This window comes from Puma concolor, chromosome D1 (assembly GCF_028749965.1).
Source record: "Puma concolor isolate L17-30 chromosome D1, mPumCon1.1.hap2, whole genome shotgun sequence".
NCBI lineage: Eukaryota > Metazoa > Chordata > Mammalia > Carnivora > Felidae > Puma > Puma concolor.
In genome coordinates this window covers 2,731,827-2,750,962 of record NC_141676.1, presented here as the reverse complement: position 1 = coordinate 2,750,962, position 19,136 = coordinate 2,731,827, and the positions used below count along the sequence as shown (strand labels likewise).

The window sequence follows — 19,136 nt, the reverse complement described above, 5'->3', positions numbered from 1 at the left end:
GTTTGGAGAGGTGACCCTGGAGGCACCCTCCTTCGGGCTTGCGGCTGACGTCTCAGCCACTGTGAGTGGGTTTCTGTTATCTGCAACCAGAAGCTTCCTCACGGACATCTGGAGGCTGGAGCAGGGAGGGCGGAGAGCTTGACCATAAGTGACAAGATTAGAGCAAATGCCCAGAACCCAGACGCTAAGACTTTCCGATAAATCGAGCAGCCTTCAAGCCCTGATCCGGGCCGGGAAAGATCCATCCAGACGCCTTCTTCTCCGAGGACTGCTCATGAGCAGCGAGGACTCAGGAGCCCTGGTGACACAGACCCGAGGCCCCACACGACCTTTCCCGGAGGCTTTGATTATAGCCCCTCGTCTCAAACTGATGCAGTTCGGAAAGCGGGCGCTCGATACAGGGGGTTTCCTTGACCTTAGCCGAGACCGCTGTGCCGTTAACCTTGGCGAGGACTCCCGAGCACCCCAGCCACCCCTAAGTGCGGTGGGCCGGAGACGCCAAAGCTCCAGCCGAGGTAACGGGTGGCGGTTGTTGGACAGATGGCGGCCTCACCCTGGTGTGCACCAGCCCCCTGGACCGACAGAAGGGAAAGCCGAGGGCCCAGGCCTGCCCCCGGCCAAGCTGACGGCAGGCCCAGGACTCTGTACCTTCCCCTGCACCCCGCAGCCTCCGTGGCGAAGCTCGTCAACAGATGGGGCTTCCGTTCGGGAAAAGCGACGGAAACGGAAGGTGTCTGCGGTAGAGCCCGTCGAGCTGAGCTGGGGAGCTGCCCCCGAGCCTTCCCTCTCCTCCGGGACTCCCAGGACGCTTGGCCTTGCTCCGATCCAGCCCCACGTGCCCTCCGGCCTCCGGGGCTGGCACACGCAGGGCTCACACGTCAGGCTCCTCTGAGCTGCGGAGACGCCCACACGCTCTCGAGCTGCTCCTGGAGGCAAGAGCCCCGAACTGTCCCCGATACGCCGCTGTCGCTCACACTCGCTTCTGCCCGCGAGCCTCTGCCTGAGGAAGACAGCGTCTTGGAGCGGAGACACGTGTCTCCGGCTGTGCGTCCCTGTTCTGTGCGGGACATCCCGCTCCATCTGCTCCTTGCCACGGGGCCGCTTTCCACGGCATCTGGCGAGAGCTGGTTTCCAGTCCGCCCCGAACAGACCCCTGCCCAACCGCTGGCTCCAGACGCCTGTCTACAAGGCCGGGCTGTGTCCGTATCTGTCTTCTCTCCCTCCCCTCCTGCCTCACTGCTGCTTTCTACTTCCTCCCCGTCTGCCCCAAACTCCAAAACACTGACTCTCCTCAAATCAGAGCACCTTAGGACGTCTGACTTTACCAAAACAGGTCCCTGCGGAAATATACTCACTAGACCCTCCCTCCCTCCTTCCCTCCCACCGCCCCCCCCCACCCCATTACTAACAAGAACGGCACGGACTGGACCACGCGAATGTGGGTCACACAAACAGCACCAACGGCCACAACGGTCCTGTGTTCACAACATGCCAGGCACCGTGTGCAGCCCCCACAGCCATCCTGTCTCTCACGTAACAAACTTAGGAGGGAGGCACTGTTTTCTCCCCCGCTTTACAGAGGCAGCTATGGCTCAGAGAGGTTCAGGGACTAGCTGAAGGTCACACAGCCAACGTGGGGCAGAGCTGGGCATCCCGTCGAGGTAGCCTGACTGCGGAGCCCTGCTCTTGCCCACATGGGGCCAGGTCCTCTCTGAGCACAGGGTGGGCCTGCCCTTGGCCCACGGAGGGGGGACCCGGGGCTCCTCCCCGGGCCCGCAGCATCCTCCTTTGAAACGTGCACTGTCCGGGGCAGCCCCACGCCCAGCGGGCTTGGAGATCTGAGCCCCACCTCCTGTGTTTCCACAAACTCATACAACGGACCCTTGTGCCTGGAGACAGGTGGGACCAGAGCCTTACTCCTGGAGCAGAGAGGGAGTCAGGATGGGATGTTGCCCCCCACCCCCGCCCCCGAAATGCCTCCCTGCCTGTTCCAGCCACCGCCCCCTGCCGTTAGCCTGTTCTGTCCATCCCATGGCATCAATGACCGGCTGAAATCTCATGCCCATTGGCCTACACGTCCTGGAGCCGCACCCCCCACCCCCAACAGGACCGGAAGCCTCAGGACGCCCGGTGCCATCTGTCCCGCTGGCCGTGTATCCTCGGCACCTTGTGCAGAGCGGAACAGGTGCCCCTCCCTCAGGCCCTGGACTCCCGTCCGCCAGCACGCACGAGATCCGTTTCCACATCCACGGGGCCCAGGGTGTGTGTTCTGTCTCGGGGGCGGGTGCACGGCCCCCCCCCCCCGCTGCAGCGCTGCGATTCAGGCCTTAGCTGGAGGCCCTCAGGCGAAGGGGCAGGCGGCTCAAGCCGGAGTGGTAGGCCGGTCTCGGTCCCGGGTGCGGATCTGGGCGCTCGGGTGCCTGAGGGAAGGTACACATGTAGGGGGTGCGGTGGCCGGACAGCGTCCCCCCAAAATGCACGTTCACCCCAAACGCGGAATGTGACTTACTGGGAGTAGGGTCTCTCAGATGCAGTTAAGGTGAGGACTAGGGACAGAGCGTCCTGGATGTGGGGGACCCTAAATCCAGTGACTGCTGTCCTTGTAAGAGACAGAAGAGGAGAGACAGGCGGGAGGAGAAGACAGAGGCAGAGGCTGGAGGGGAAGCGGCCACAGCCCGGGGGACATCGGGGCCCCAGAAGCCGCACAAAGCAGGAAAGATCCTCCTCCAGAGCCTCCAGAAGGAGTGCGGCCCAGCGACGCCTTGACTTAGGACTTGCGGCCTCCGGAACCGTGTGGTCTAAGCCGCCCAGTGTGTGCCCATCTGCAGGGCAGCCCGGACACTCGGCAGGGCTTACGTGGCGGAACCACAGCTCTGTACCCGCACAGGCAGCACGGACAGGATCCCGGGCGCCGGAGGCAAACGCCAGGCCCCTGAGCCCCGTCTGTACAAATCCCTGAAGGTGCCGGGCCGGACGCGTGTCCCTGAGGGCCCTGTCCACAGAGGACCACGGACCACGGCCATGAGAGTTCCTCCGGGTCTTCAGAGGCTCCCGGGATGGGCAGCAACGTGGCGTGCCCTGGCCGGCTCCCCCAGCAGGCCGGCGGGAGGGGCAGGCGAACGGAACTCCCGCGGCCTCAGCTTCTCCATCTGTGCAGTGGGCTGGCGCTCCGGTCTCGGGGGTGATACATACACTCAAGGCTGACACTGATGCACACCGCCCGTCCAGTGTGTGGAATGCTCACAAACGGTCTGTGCAACCCCCCATGAGCCCGCTGGCTCCCGCAGCACATGGAGGTCAGCGGCCTCTTGTGGGGCAGCTCCAGGGAGCACCTGCGGCCTTTGCCCTTCACAGCTTCTGGAGGCGGCCCCGGGGCCCCTCCTCTATCACTCTGATCTCTGGTCCTTCATCAGGACTCCTCTCCCTCTGCTTCCCACCCTCCTTCATCCTAACGAGGACCCCTGAGATCACATTGGGCCCACCGGATACGCCGGGGTCATTTTCCAATCTTGGAGTCAGCCGATTCCCTGCAGGGTCCCCTGGGCGAGCTTAAATCCCCTTGGGCATCTGACATGTTCACATCCCAGGATTAGATGTAGGCGTCTCTTGGGGGGGCGGTACGTGGCCACCACACCCCCGAAGCCCACCCCCCGTCCCCCGAGACACAGCGAGACAGACCAGGCTTCTAACGCAGGTTGGGGGTGTTTTCATCAAACCTCGCTGATGACGGGGTGACTCATCACATCCCAGGCACTGCCCCGGTGGCGATGCTCAGGGCGGAGGAGCCCGTTGGCATGGGTACCGCAGAACGAGCAGACAGGCACCGCGGCGGAAACGTTCACGCCTTCTCCCGGCCTTGCAGGAGCGAAGCCTGGTCAGTGAGGAGCCCACACGCAACTTCCTGCCGACACGCTGGGGGCGCAGGTGCCCTGAGGGGCAAGGGACCTGGGTGGTGCCATCGGCTGCTTGGGGGCCTTCTGGTCTTTCCCTCCACTGGAGCTGGCACCGGCCCCTCCTCGTGGGGGCCTCCCCTCGCAGCAAACTCGACCCCGGAAAGCACCAATAAACGGCTTTGGCACGGGGCGTTTCTCTGAGTTTCAGGTTCGCGGTCGAGGAGGGTTCAGGAAAAACTCTGCATAAGGCCAACCCAGAGCACACACGCAGTGCTGACAAATCCGGACAAGGGCCGGTGAGAGCCCCATCCTGCAAAGGTTAGAGTCTAGCAGGTTCCAGGCGCAGAAACTAGGCAAACAGGAAACTCCGACCCCCGGGCAATCATCTCCGCGAGGGCCTCGAGGGGCTCACCCGCACGCCCGCCCCGACCTCACTGGGGCTGGACCTGCCCGTGGCGCCGTCTGGGCACCGCTGGGCTACGATTCTCGGGCTCCCACCGCGGTCCCCCCGCGCCTCTCTGCGGGGAGAGTTCTTCACTTGGAGTAGAAAAGGGGCTTCCCGGATCTTTCTGTTTCCCGCCTATGTGGTCCTCTTTGATGTAAGAAGCGGTCCCTAACACAGGGACCCAGGGTGGGGCCAGGACGAGGGGGACGCGTGCCCGTCTGAGAAAACCCACCCTTTCTCGGTCTGTGCGTCCGGGCTCCTGGCTTTAGGACAGAAACCCCCTCTGGAGGTTTGCACGCACAGGGCTCTGCAGGGTGCAGGGTGCAGGTGCTGACGGCCAGACGTCACCCGGATTTATAAACGCAGGTTCTGGGCTCGCTTGGGCTGCAATGTATGGGGAGCACGCGTGGGACGTGGCAGGCATTGCCCCCCGTGAGGTAAGATGCTCTACCATGTGGCACGAACGGGAAGTGAGAGCTCAACAGCCCCGGGTCAGTGTAAACTCTCCAGGGGCAGATGGGCGAGAGGATTTGGCCCAGCAACGGTGGCTGCAGGGCCCCATGTGATGGGAAGACACCCTCGAGGGCGCCAAGAGGTGTCCCGGGACGGCAGGAGGAGGCCGCAGAGGCCCCCGCACAGGGGGACACAGGTGCCAAGAGGGAGGTGTGTGGACGGCACTTGCCCTCAGAAAACGTGTGTGAGGTGTGCAGGATCTCTGTTCTAAGAGACTGACGTGTATGTCGGCTGGATAACGGCCCCCAAAGACACCCCGGAACCCATGAATGTCAGCCTAGGTGGCAAAAAGGTGGGGGGGGGGGGGGGGTCTTTGCAGATGTGATTAAGTTACAGGTCCCGAGACAGGGAGATTATCTCGGATGATCCAGGTGGGCCCTAAATGCCGTCCCGGCTGTCCTTACAAGAGAGAGGGAGACCGTGTAAACAGAAGAGGGGTGGCCGTGTGACCACGGAGGCAGAGAAGACAAGAGGGACAGGGCCACAGCCCGGGGACGCCTGGGGTCCCAGAAGCCGGCAGAAGCGGGAAGGACCGTCCCCTAGGGTCCCTGTGGTGTTTCGGAAAGACGAGGCCACGGACCCCAAACCTCCCTCAGTACACAACTCAGACCCCTGACCTCAATCCTGGCCATGCCCCGAGGTGGTGCTGTTACGGGGCTCCCCCCCTTTCCACGCGAGGGACCCAGGTGCTTGGCAGAAGGGTGACTCATGTGCAGAAAGAGGCCACGCTTCTAAAACGCAGGGCGGGAAAAGCTCCCGACCCCCAGCGGGATCCTGGCTGCGGAAGCCCTCCGCCAACCTTCAGAGCTCACTTCCCCTGCCTGCAGGGCCCCGTTCCAGAACAGAGCTCTGCCCAGCCCAGCTCCTCCCCGTCGCTCGTCCCCCAGCCCCTGCTCGCCCCTCCTCCACGGGCCGACTGCACACCAGGCACCGGGGATGTGATGGCACCATCTGCCATGCCCGGCTCCCAGCCATCGTGCCAGCCTCCACCTTGACCTTGACTAGCGGAGTCTGCAATCGGCACGTGCCCCGAGGAGCACAGAGCCCCGCGTGCTAGCTGGCAGCCACCCAGGAGGGCGTCCCGGAGTCTGGGGCTACTGTGACCAGCTCCCAAGGCGGTGCTCCCAAGCCACACCCCACTGAAGCCTGGACAGGCTGTGTCCCCTGGGGGCTGGGACGGGTGCCCGGCATTCCCTCCTGTCCGGGCAGGAGTGGCAGCCGTGCCCTCCCTGCTGTGCCATTGCACGTAGCCCTGGCCCTCTCTGCCCAGCTGCCTGCCTCCTCCTTACACCACACAGACCTTTGGGGAAGGTGGGTTCTTTGCTTTTTCAAAAAAATCGACATGCAATTGACATAACATGAAATTAACCATTTTCAAGCCAACACTTCAGTGGCATTTAGTGCGCTCCGCCTCTGCTCAGTTCCAAAACATTCTAACCACCCCACGAGGAGAGCCCACACCTGTGGGGTAAGCACTTCCCAGTGGAATTATTCCCGAAGAGGCACAGGAAGGTCGGGCCCTCGCTGAACATAATATATAAAAAATGGTCGTCATATGCCTCTAAATTAGGAAAGTCCCCTGAATCCCAGGAAGACCGGGACCGATACGGCCCGGCCCGGGTTCAGACCCCACCCCTCCCCTCTGCGTACAGTTTCTCATCTGTGAAGCGGGGGGCGCAAGCGCTCCCCGGCTCGAAGGACTGGGATGAAGACAGGTGCCGGGAACAGTGTGTGGAAGGACTTACTGAGCACGCACGGTTCCAGGCCTCAGTTTCCCCCTCTGTGGATGGAGATGACAGTCACCTCCCAGGAAGTGTGAGGTCCAGAAGCCAGAACGCCTGGACAGTGCTTTGCACGTAGTAGGTGCTCAATGTGTTGGCCCCCGTGTTGGGGGAGGGGCTCAGGCAGAGGCCACCCAGGAGCCACGGGACTGGTCAGGGGACAGAGGACTTGGACGCGGCCCACATTGGCCCCCTGTGATGTAGAAACCGAGGGTGAGAGCCGGGTAGAAGGAGAAAGCCGCCCCTGAGGGCCTACTATGCACAGGGCCCCGACGAGTGCTTCGTGGGCAGCGATCACAGATGTGCTGTCACTGCGCCCCCTGTGCAGATGAGGAGCCTGAGGTCAAGGCAAGGAGGCTGCTCGCCCACCTCTCGAGCGGGAGAGCCCAGGCCTGGGAAGCGCTCTGGGCAGCCGTGGAGGACGGTGCGGGACAGGGGCCGGGGCAGGGGTGAGTGCGGTGATGGAACGTGCCAGCAAGCAGACCCAGCATGGACAAGGGCACCGGGGCGTGACCACAGCGACAGCACAACCGGAAGGCGGGGGTGAGTGGGGGCTCGTACCCACACATAAAGGCCTGAACTGCACTGTGTCCAGTGTAGGTTGGGAGCGTGAGAAATCCATATTTCAGAAATGCCACTTGGGTGGGTGGACCCGGAGGGGACAGAGCTGCTGGCGGCCAGGAGATGAGTCAGAGGGCTGAGCCCAGTCCAGGGAGGAATGCGGGAAGCCCCTGAAGATGGCCCTGGCTGCAGGGGTGGGGGAGACGCAACCAGGAGGACGGGCGAGCAGGGCTGATGGCCCTTGGGGCTGATCGGCCACCGGGAGAGGCCCATGGCTGGCATCTAATGCTGGCTGTGTCTGCTTTGGAAATGCCTACGATCCACACGAGGCCAGAGCGCTGGCCTTTCCTCCTCCCTCCCTCCCTCCCTCCCTCCCTCCCTCCTTCCCTCCCTCCATCCACTCGCCTACCTACCCACTCATTCAAGCAAACATCCATCCACCCATCTACCCATTAGTTCATCTATCCACCCATCTATCCATCCATCCACCAGTCCGACATCTATCCACCCATCTATCCATCCACCCACCTGTCCGTCATCTATCCACCCATCTATCCATCCACCCACCTGTCCGTCATCTATCCACCCATCTATCCGTCCACCCACCTGTCCGTCATCTATCCACCCATCTATCCATCCACCCACCTGTCCGTCATCTATCCACCCATCTATCTATCCATCCATCTGTCCATCAACTATCCACCCATCTATCCATCTGTCCGTCATCTATCCACCCATCTATCCATCCATCCATCCATCCATCCATCCAGTCCTCCCACTCAGGACTCCCTCAACTCTGCATCTCTGAACGTTGAGCACCTGCCAGGCCCCATGAAAGATGCCGGGGAAGAGGAGACAGGCTGGAGTCAGCTCCATTCTATCTTGCACAAGACAGACACAGGGAGGCAAGGAGTGCAAGGTTGTAAAGACACAGCCACCTCCCAGCCTCCCCCTTGGACCAGGTAACCTCGAGTTGGACCAGGATCTTCTCGCTTGTCCCTCTGGCTTCTCCCAAGTCAGGCACCAAAGGCATTCCTGCTTCCTAGAGGAGGGGGCTCAGAAGACCAGGTCTTTGGCCAGAGGTGGGGAATCAGCACGAGCACCTCCTGAGAGCCTACTGACCGCCAGACACAGCCTTGGGAACACTTCTGAACTGGCCTCGCCCTCTTCTCCTGGAACAGCACCCCCTTGGCCTGGCGCCCCACTGGCAGCTTGGGCCTGAACCCTGAATTTCAGGGTCTGCGGTTCTGTAGAAAACATGTTCATTCACAAGTGACCCGAGGCCGGTGGTTATGGCGGTTTCAAGCAGAATATTTAGAATTCTGTAACCAGCCTGGGTGTGGGGGGGGGGGGTGATATAGCCATTTTACAGGTGGGGAAACTGAGGCCCGTGCAGGGAGCTAGTGTCAGAACTGGGACTGGGACCCTGGCATCTGAACCCACAGGCCTGAGCCTCATCAGGCTCAAAGCTGGTCCCTAGGACTTCAGACTAGTACACTTAAGACCTAGTACATGAGGACTGGCCCCATTCGGAGTCTGAGCCAGGGCTGTGGGGCCGGAGAAGGCAAGGAGACACACATTTGGCCTGGGGGGCTGGGGGGCTGGGGGGCTGGGGCTGGCTCGGGTCTTCTCTGCCCAGCTCTGCAGTGGCTCATGTTAGCAGCCTGAAATCAGCCTGGGGGGAGTATTCACACGTGGACACTGGCAAAGGCTACCGACCAGGGAACAACAGATGCCAGACACAGCGCGGGGGGCACAGGGGCAGAGGTTGCTTCTGGCAGCTGGCATCATGGAGAACTTCACGGAGCCCTGAAAACCCTGTCCTCTGGTGCCGAGTGGCTTGGGCGTTTGGGGAGACGGCAGGCCGGTGTGCAGCTCTGGGGGCAGGACCAGGAAGGCCCGAGGGCTACTCAGGGGCTCGGCCAGTCCCAACCTGGAGGTGTGCCCGGCATGCCAGCCTCCTTCCGCCTCCTCTGCTGTTTCACCACCGTCCCCACCCATCCGCCTGCGCTCCCCCCACCCACACACCCACTCGCCACCTGGAAATGTACTAAATGTGGCCCGAGGGTGCTCTGAGCCAGGAACCTCCCTTGTGCGGAGGGACTCTGCTCCCAGCCTCCCAACAGGGGCCGCTCAGTCCAGAAAAAAGGTGCCACGGCTTCCTGCCCAGTCCCACCAAAAAGGGTGAAATGAGAGGGAGAGTTCTCTGAGAATTTCGGCTTCTGCCCTAGGGCCAGGTGGTCCTGGGATGCCTCCCCTGGCTAGGCTCAGCAGCTCCAGTAAAGAGCCCCAACACAGGAGGTCAAGGGCTCCCTATGCAGGGGCTTCTGAGCCTGGGTCCCCAGGAGGCTCCTCCCACTTGCGGACCCCCCTGTGGTTTTAGAGGGTCTGAGCCTATCTCCAGCCAAAAGAACATGCCCTGTCCCCTAGTCTGGGGACACTAGCAAGGTCGGAAGTCCCCAAGTCGGTCGCTTTACATCATGACAGCGCTGGGGACAGTGGTGTGGTGAAGCCAGAGAACACTTAATGTCTAATCACTGAGTTCTGGAGTGGGAGAGGCCCTCGTTTGCCCCCCCCACCGCCCCCCGTGTCCTGAGAGGCTCAGAACCAGAGTGGACCCAGGACATATACAGAGTGCCAGGAGTCTGCATAACCACCTATTAAATCTGAATCTCAAAGATCCACGATGGAGGTTGAATCACAGCTCTTGATTTTCAGACGCCACCAGGAGCAGGGTAGGGTGTCTGCACCCTACCCCCGCCCCCCCCACCCCTACAACCACCAGTCAGCATCCTCCACTGTCTCCACTCAGCCTGGCCCCGGCATTCCTAGGACCCCTCTCACCACTGCCTCATCGCCCGGGCATCTGGGGCATGCTCACCACGAAACAAAAACACCCCGACCCCTCAAGTTTCAATTTGAACCCTACTATTATCCCACAGGTTTGAACAAGAACCCGCATCTGTCTCTTTTTGGGCTCCTGGGGTAAGCGGGGCAAAGAACATGACTCTGGATTTCTCTCTTTTTGGTGTTTGACCTGAAGGAACAGGCAATCAGCGTGGACTCTGCCTCGAGAGCACCTCTGTGCAGAGAACTGCCCATTCACAGCTGCCTGCTTGTTCCCAAAGATATCCGGAAATGACTTCCCTCATCTTTAGAAGCTTACCCATCATTGAAAAGAAAGGCTCTTGGAACATAACAATGTGATTGTCAAAATAATAACTTACAGAGACAGGGTGAAAGTTGAGAGAATCTCCCAGAATACAGAGTGAAAAGGCAAAGGGACAGAAAACATAAGAAAGAATGGGCTGATAGGAAATCCAGAAAGAGGGAACTGGGACAGGAAGTGAGGGCATTTCCAAGGGAATAACGAAAGCATATTCTTAAAGCCGAAGCTGCTTCAGTCTGAAGGAACCCCCAGGATAGTGGGCACAATGAATAAAGAAGAGACTTAGACCCATCAGCATGACCTTTCAGAATATCAAGGAAAAGTAGAAACAATGAAGTTCTTCCAAGGCTTTGGAGAGAAAGACAAAGGATCACCTACACTGGAGTGAGGATCAGATAGCACCATCACCTCTCGCCAGCAATGAGCAGAAGCAAGATGTCAATAAAGCAATGCTTTAATTGTTTAGAAGAAAACTATTTTGAATCTAGAATTCTACAGCGCTGGGCACATCAGAGACTTTTCAGACACGGGAGTTGACATTCCAGGTACCTTTTACTGAGGTTGTTGCTTGAGTATGTGTCCTGGTAGAACAAAGCTAAAGAAACACCTCACTTACCCAGTAGCTCCATGAAGGGAAATCTCAGAATGAGAATCGTGCACTGGGACCTGGGGAATGGTGTCCAAATGGGAGCAGAGAGCTCCGATAAGGATGAGATGGGTTCTAGTGATACAGAAGAAACAGGATGATATTTTAGTGGCATACTGAAGAACTAATTCCTCTTCCACAAAAAAAAAAAGGCAACCAGAAACTCCAGGAAAAAATAAGAACTTCATGTGAAAACCATAACCCTAATATTAAGCTAAACTGTGACAATACTTTGAACAACTAATGGGGTGAAAGAAAAAAGAATCCAGTGGATTCTGGTATTAGAAAGCCCGTTCTTCGAATGTGTCTATAAAAAGGAACTGCAGTCCTAGCCTTTGACTTGGAAATGATGTAAACATTTATAGTATCATGATAATGTGATGCTTTCCACTGGCTTTAAACTTTTGAATCCAACTTATAGATAGAACCTAAAAGACTTTTACAGCAAAGAATTAATGATGCTTTATGTTGTTAAATTAAGAAATGCAGGGGTAGTCACAGAGTTAGGGAGGTAACCATTGGAAGAACAAGGCAAAACAAGTCAAAGAGATCACCTCACACCTGAATGAGTATGAATGGCTACTGTCAAAATATACACAAGAAACGATCTAACTAATCTAACGGTAGATAATGTAGCTGGAGATAATTCTAACTAACTAACTCGTTAGAATGACTATTGTCAAGAAGACAAGAAATAACTTTTCTTGGCAAGGACATGAAGAAGTTGGAACCCTTGTGCGCTGTTGGTGGGAAAGTAAACAGGTACAGCCACTCTGGAAAACAGTATGGAGGATCCTCAGAAAATTAAAAATAGAAGTACCATATGATCCTGCAATGCCACTTCTGGGTATTTATCCAAAGATAAATGGGAACACGAAGTCAAAAAGACATCCACACCCCATGTTCAATGCAGCATTATACACAACAGCCAAGATATGGAAACTACCTAGGTGCCCATTGGTAGACGAGTGGATAAAGAGGAAGTGGTGTACACGGAATATTATTCAGCCATAAAACGAAATGCGATCCTGCCATTTACAACACGAAGAAACTCTGAGGGCATTATGTTAGGTGAAAGAAGCCAGACAGAGAAAGACAAATACCGCGTGATTTCATCTATATGTAGAATGAAGCAAAACAAATGAACAAGTGAAGCACAACTCATAGACACAGAAGTTGGTGGTTTCCAGGAGCAGGGGATGAGTGATGCCATAGGTCAAGGTGGTCAAAAGGTACAAACTCTCAGCTGTAAGACAAATAAGTCCCTTGGGGCACCTGGGTGGCTCAGGCAATTGAGGATCTGACTCTTGATTTCGGCTCAGGTCATGATCTCACAGTTCGTGGGATCGAGCACCGTGCCGGGCTCCGTGCAAACAGCACGGAGCCTGCTTGGTATTTTCTCTCCTCCCTCTCTCTCTGCCCCTCCTCTGCTTGCACCCACTCTCTCTCTGTCCCACCACGAATAGATAAATATTTTTAAAAAAGAAAAGACAACTAAGTCCCAGGGAGGTAACGGATAGCACCGTGACCGTGATTAGTAACACGGTATTATATATTTGAAAGTCGCTAGGAGAGTAGATCTGAAAAGTTCTCATTGTGAGAAAACCAAGTATAACGAAGTAAGGTGACAGATTCAACCAGGCTTCCCATTCACGGTGATCATTCTGCAACGCGTACAAATATCTAATCATGACGTTCTACACCTGTAAGTGGTATAATGTGATATGTCGATTGCGTGTCAATGAAAAAACAAGACCAAAAGAGAAGTAAGGTACAATCACGGAGGTAGGGAGGCAGTCTGTGGACAACGGCTGAGGGCCGACCCCCTCGGCAAGCCGTGGAAGAATGCGGAGGAGGGTGGGAGTCCTCGGACGCTCGTGATGGATGAGGGAAGGGGAGGGGCCCCGGGTCTCCCATGTGGGCACTGGGCGTGCTGTTCACCATGACTAGACGGCGGAGGAGAACATGTTCTAGGAGAAACTACTGGGACGCATTCTCTGGGGCCGTGACTCCTCCAGCTGGAGACCTGGCTCCAGCTGCCGTATTCGTGCACATGGCCCGCTGGGAGAGCCAGCTGGGAGGGCTGGCGTGCACAGCTGTGGTGACTTCTTATGTTGCCTGGGCCCAGGGATTCACCCCTCTCTTTCCTGCTCTCAAAAATATTACAAAAGCAATACATACCTGTGAAAAGTACAGATATGTAGGGACAAAACAGCAAAACCCCCTCTCTCTGTCCCAAAGGAGCTGCCCTGAGAGCTTCATCACTAATCACGAGGCCCGGCCACCAGTCCACCGAGGGGGAAAAAAACCAAAGTATGTTCCCTTACGAATCCGCGAACGTACTCGGGGATTGATCCCTTTTCTTCAAGTCGAAGGAATAATAGAAAACATACAAATACAAAATAATGTTGGAGGACATCCATGTTTCTTGCCATTCAGTTCTCACTACCTACACGAGGCACTCTCCTAGAACACAGAGTTAGGGTTTCAAGGGAAATCAGCTACCCACCCACGCTGTCCACAAGTCAGCGTCCCTCTGGATTCGTACAGCACGTGCCTCTAAGCTGCAAACACTAATCCTCCGTTGCCCCCATTCCCCTTGTCCTGAACACCACCGGGGCTGTGGCCTGCGTCGGAAGACTGATCTCCACTTTGCAAATAGGGTTGGGGGGTCAGGGACTGAGGCACACAGAGGGACAGTGAGTTGCCCAAGGTTATATATACGGGGTCTTCATTGGAAAGTCAGATGTAAAAACCTAGGGCCCTGTACTTTCAAGGGCTTTGAAAGGCTTCAGGTCATGTGCATGTGCACTTTCAGACTCAGTGTCCGCCTCTGGGACGATCCTCAGGAAACCGACAGGAGAGGTTCTCTCTGGAGAGAACTGGGGGCCAGGGGGTAAGGACTTAAGTCTAACACGATACCCGCCCATGTTGAATTTTTTATCCGCATGTATGTACTTCCAATTACCAATTTAAAAACATACAAAGTTGGACGACGATGTCTGACAGCCATGAGAGCAAGAAGCCACCACTAGGGGCCGTCCGGCTGGCCAACAGGTACCATTTGCTGCCCTTGCGATTCAACTGGTCTCACCAAGAAAGAGGAACAGTGACGACCCAGCACCTTAGATGCGTTCCCCGCATGGCGCTTCTGAACACAGTGCTTCCAGGCGGGTCCGAAGCTGCAGGTGCAGATTTGGATGAGTAGCGAGGGGTCCCGGGAGGTGCCTGATGACAACAGGGAACGGGTCCAACCCCACTCACCTCTGGGGCTCCTCCCTGTAGAGCCCCAAAGGAGGAGAGCCCTCCGCACTCCCCATTTGCCCCCCATGTAGTGCCTGGGTGGGTCCTGTCCCTTCTAACGACACCTTACACTCGGAAGCCACCCACCTGTCTATCCCTACCTCTCCACTGGCCCGTCACCACCACTTCCCAGCCAGGAAGATGACAACGGTCGCACAGGTGGCCCCCACCCTTCCTTCTGTTTGCCTCCAGCAAAGTTAACCAGGTCATGTTACTCTTCTGCTTAAAGCCCTCTGGGATCCCCACTGCACAAACGGGAGGAAGTCCACTCTCCTCCCACAGAGCACAAGGTCCTTCTCTGGGATCATCCTCTCTACTCCCTTCCAGGCCACTGCTTTCCTGCACATCACCTCAGTGCCTTTGCACATGCCGGGCTTTCTGATTCTGCTGAACGGTCAGGTGTCAGATCAAAAGTCACTTCGTTAGAGAGACTTTCCTCGGCTCCCTCTATAAAGCAGGTCTGCCCCAACCTGCCCAAGAGACTGTATGGTGACACTGCTGATTTGCTCCAGAGCATTGACTGTTAAGTGTGATTCTCTAGCTTATTTGTTCCTAAACTTTGTTATTTTCACTATTTAGATTTTAATCTGCGTGAGGTCAGAGACTGTGTTTGTCTTGTTTACCTCCACATCCTTAGCTCCCCGGGTAGTCAGATTTTGATGAATATTGGTTGAATAGATGGACAGATGAACAAGAGAAGTGGATGGGTGGAGAGGTAAATATGGATGGCCGGATGGGTAGATGATGGAGGAATTAGTAGCTGGCTGGCTGGCTGAGTAGACAGGTAGTTGGATGGATGAGTGGATGGGTGAGCGGTTGGGTGAATGGACGCGTGAATCGATGGATGGGTGGATGGTCGGGTGGACGGATGGAGAGACGAATGGATGCGGCGCTCGCTAGGTGGGTGGGTGCACGGATGAACGGATGAGTCAGGAGATGGCTGAATGGCTGCCTGATCGATAGGCAGGCAGGTTAATTAGATGGCTGGCTGGATGAGTGGATGGATGGATGGGGTGTATTCAGCCTGGTGTGAAAGCCTGAGGTCTCTCCTCCCAGGTAGACTCCTCCTCGATGCCCCATGCTAATGAGGCTGGAGTTCTGATTTAAAACTAGCGGGAACTTGAGACCCCTATACTCTGTGTTTTTAAGAACAATATTGAAATATCCGTGAGGTCCGCTGTAGAAATGGCTACAGGTTCTCTGCTTTCTGATCTCGATCACGTGCCCACGCTTCTAGATCCTTCTGCCATGTACACGACGGGTAGGTGGAGGGGAATCCCGAGGAAAGGGGCAGCTGGAGTAGCTGGACCCAGTGAACAACAAACGGGTGTGTTTTTATCAGTCCGCTCCTCGGCAACGAGTCCCTGAGCAAAGCTGTTGACATAACGGGGTGGGAGGGGGTGGGAGGGGGTGGGAAGGGGAGAAAGGGCTGACTGATTCAGAAACCGTCTCCACTGACTGCCGCGTCTTATGGCCTTCTCTTTAATTACATTTGCATCTGCAACAGCGCGGCCTCAGCCCTGAGCAGCCTGCCCAGACCGCTGCCCTGCGCCTACGGTGGGTAATTGGCCCGGGGGCTGGCGCGGCACCCAGATCTCCGTGGCTCGCCAGGCCGTGTCTGACACGGATTCCGAAGCGGGTCAATGAGCCGGTGGCTGGTGAGTCCCTTAGACGCTTCCTGCCTCTTCAGCCAGAGGAGCCCGGGCTCAGCCTCACCCCCAAACCCGCCCAAGAGCCACGCACGTCGGCCGCCTGGGTTTCGATGGCAGGCGGGAGCCACCGGCTCCTTGGCCTTGCCGAGCGCGTGGTCCGGAAGAGGTCAGTTCTGGGATGCGGTGGCTCCCCCAGGCTAAGCCCTACGTCCTGGGCAGAAAAGCTCAGACCTGATAACCCAGGTAACGCCATTCCATCCGCCCAGCACACTTCACCAGCTGACGGTTTAGTCTCTGTCGATTTCTCTCAATCCGCAGCTAGTTCCTTGGCCAGCCTTGGGCGGTAACATCTTTACCATGGGATAGAGGGGACTGAGGGCAAGGGTCCTGTATTCCAGGTGACCGCGCCTCGCACACAGGCCCCGGCACCCATGTGGCCGAGGGCCAGGTCCTTAATGTGACCTTCCTTTCTCCACCTTAGGGTTCTGAGAAGCGGATAATGACGCTGTTTCCAAGATCACTGGAGGAGGGCCATCGGGCAGCAGTGGTGACCAAGCCAAGGTGCGGGCACGTGGCAGGAGGTTCATAAATGGCGCCACAATTACTCGCATCTTTTTCTGGCCAATGTGAGCCCACAGCACATCTGAGTCCCTCACCCTGGGGAAGTCGGCACTGACTCCTGAACTACGGTCGCGGCCAGAGCTCTTACCATTCAGAAGTCATCAGTTGACCCTGAGGGGCGTGGCTGGATGTCCCTCTTCTCTGTGGTCCCAGGCCCTGGCCCCGAGCCGGTGGTCGGTAACACGCAAAACAAAAGCCTTCCTCTGGGCGTCGAGACAGGGGGAGGCAGAGCTGACAAGGATCTCACATGTCACCTGGTCCTACCACCTGGGACATTCTGGCAAGAGAATGCCTACCCGGCTTGGCTTCCTCTGGTGGCGGGGAGCTCATCACCTCCTGACAGCTCTGTTCTCTTCTGTGAACAGCTACAACGGTTCCACACGCCTTCTGCTGGCCAAGCTGCCGTGTGTGTGTGTGTGTGTGTGTGTGTGTGTGTGTGTGTGTTCCGGGCCTGCTGTCAGCCATGTGACACGTGACCCAGCCAGCCTGCCTGGCCCCGTGGTCTTCTCTTTCCCTGGCTCGGTCAGCTGTCCAGGTCCCTGGACAGCCCCTCTGTGGGCGAGCCGCGGCTGTCAAAGGCTCCTTTCTCCCAGAAGCCCCACTCCCAGCACGGATGGCCCTCCATGTAACCATGGCGACAGTCCGGCCACTCTCTGAGCCTCAGGCACCCTCTTTCTTAGAAAGGAAGCAAAGCAGGACAGCCACACCGGCCGTGACCACGTGCCCAGGGTCCACTTTCTCCAGCAGCCGCCTGCGGCCGCAGAAGCAACTCATTTGAGCCCCACGGAGACTGGTCGAGAGAAGCCGGGGTCAGCCGTGCCTCCCCAGAAGCCACTAGCCTCTGAGCTTTCTCTCTCTCGGCGGTACTGGGCCACAGACTGCAGCTTGAACTTTCAAGGCCAAAAAGTGGGCAATGTCAGCAAGACCCGCTTGGGAGGGGCGGCTCGGCTCCTCTGCCCGGCGTGGGATTCCCGTCCTAAACTGTCTTGTGTACGACAGAAAGGTGGTCGGGACAGGTCGGCACTAAAGCCAGGTCCAACGAGCAATTCCACTGCCAGACGTACACCCCAAAGGACCAGAAACAGGTGTTCAGATACTTGAACAAGCATGTCCACAACAGCACCATTCACAACAGCCAAAAGGTGGAAGCAACACGGGTGTGCGCCCACGGAGGAATGACAAACGAAACGTGGCTTATGCCTGCAGAGGGACCTTCTTCAGCCTTGCGGAGGAGGGACACTGACACCTGCTACAGCACGGACGGACCTTGAGGACACCACGCTGAGTGAAACGTGCCAGTCGCAAAAGAAGACAAATACCATATAATTCCCCTTCTGGGCGGCCCCTAGAGTCACCAGATTCAGACAGAGAGTGGATGGCGGGCACCAGGGGCTGGGGGAGGGCCTGGGAGCTTTCGGGGTTTCATGGGGACAGTGTTTCGGTTTGGGAAGATGGAAAGTTCCGGAGACGGAGGGTGGGCATGACTGCACAACAGAACGAACGTACGTTATGCTCAAAGGCCCTGCCTGCTTGGTGCCACGCCTTTCGGGGTGGGAGGTGAGCCTTCCTTGTACAAAAGCTTCAACTCAGAGGCAGAAGGCAGAGGGAAAACGCAGACGACATAGAAGCCCAGAGCTACGGCACCCTAAATATTCCTGGGATGGGGTGCAACCTGGGCGCTGCCCCGTGGCTCTGTGGCCAGCCACTGTCGTCACTGACATCCATGCTGCTCCCCCCCACACCATGCCTGGTCGTCCTCCTCCTGGACAGACAGCCCTCTCCCTTGAGCCACCCCACGGTGCGCTCCAGCCCGACCCCAAACCTCAGGCAGCACGGAGACCGCATCTTGGGCAGGTTCTCCGGAAGACGGTGGCTTCTGTAATCCCAGTCCGTGGCGGGTTGGGGGCGGGGGGTCCCAATGGACACACTGAGGGGAAAAGCCAAGGGCGCCCGAGTGCTCCATGCACGATGGTCCAGCGCTTTTTTGCGGCCCACGTGAGCATCTGTGAGCAGAGGGGGCCTGGCGGAGAAAGAGCCACGTCTTACCTGGAACCATCGAAGCTGTCATATGAACCGACTGTGTAGTGCCTGAAGAGTTTCTTGCTGCGGTCTGCTCGAGTTTCTGCACAGAGAGGGAAGAGAAACACTGTTTAGAAAAGTCACGGCCCCTGAATGCGGAAACCAGGCGAGGCCGGCCGGGCCTCTCACTTATCTGACCTACGAAGCGCGAGACCCGCTCTCCTGGGGAAAGATCTTGGAGGAAGAGAAGGCCTCGCTCTGGGGCCTAACTCTGCAAACTGTGAGGAACACATATGAACCCCAAGGCCAACTTTTGAAGAGCCAGGAGCCTCATTCCAGAAAGAAGGCACAGCCCCGGGTCCTGGGCTCGGGAAGGGGGCGGGAGGCAGTGCTCTGCAAAGAAGACAGTCATGTAGTTCAAGCCAGAATAGCAGTGGCTCACAGAACCCGCCAGAAGGGTAGGTATCCCCAGGTGATGCTGCTGGGCCTTCCGGCTAATGTGAACATGACCTGCCTTTGGGGAAAAAGAAGGC

The 19,136-nt window shown here is 57.4% G+C and overlaps 1 protein-coding gene across 6 annotated transcripts in view; it reads right to left on the bottom strand.

The window, feature by feature from the left end:
* The window catches only part of SHANK2 (SH3 and multiple ankyrin repeat domains 2), a 497,644-nt gene that overhangs the window by 163,910 nt on the left and 314,598 nt on the right, over positions 1 to 19,136 (bottom strand). For all 6 annotated transcript variants that reach the window (XM_086676620.1, XM_086676615.1, XM_086676616.1 and 3 more), the window contains one exon: positions 18,631 to 18,706. In XM_086676620.1, the coding sequence (XP_086532746.1) occupies positions 18,631 to 18,706 (76 nt within the window). The remainder of the gene's footprint in view (positions 1 to 18,630; positions 18,707 to 19,136) is intronic.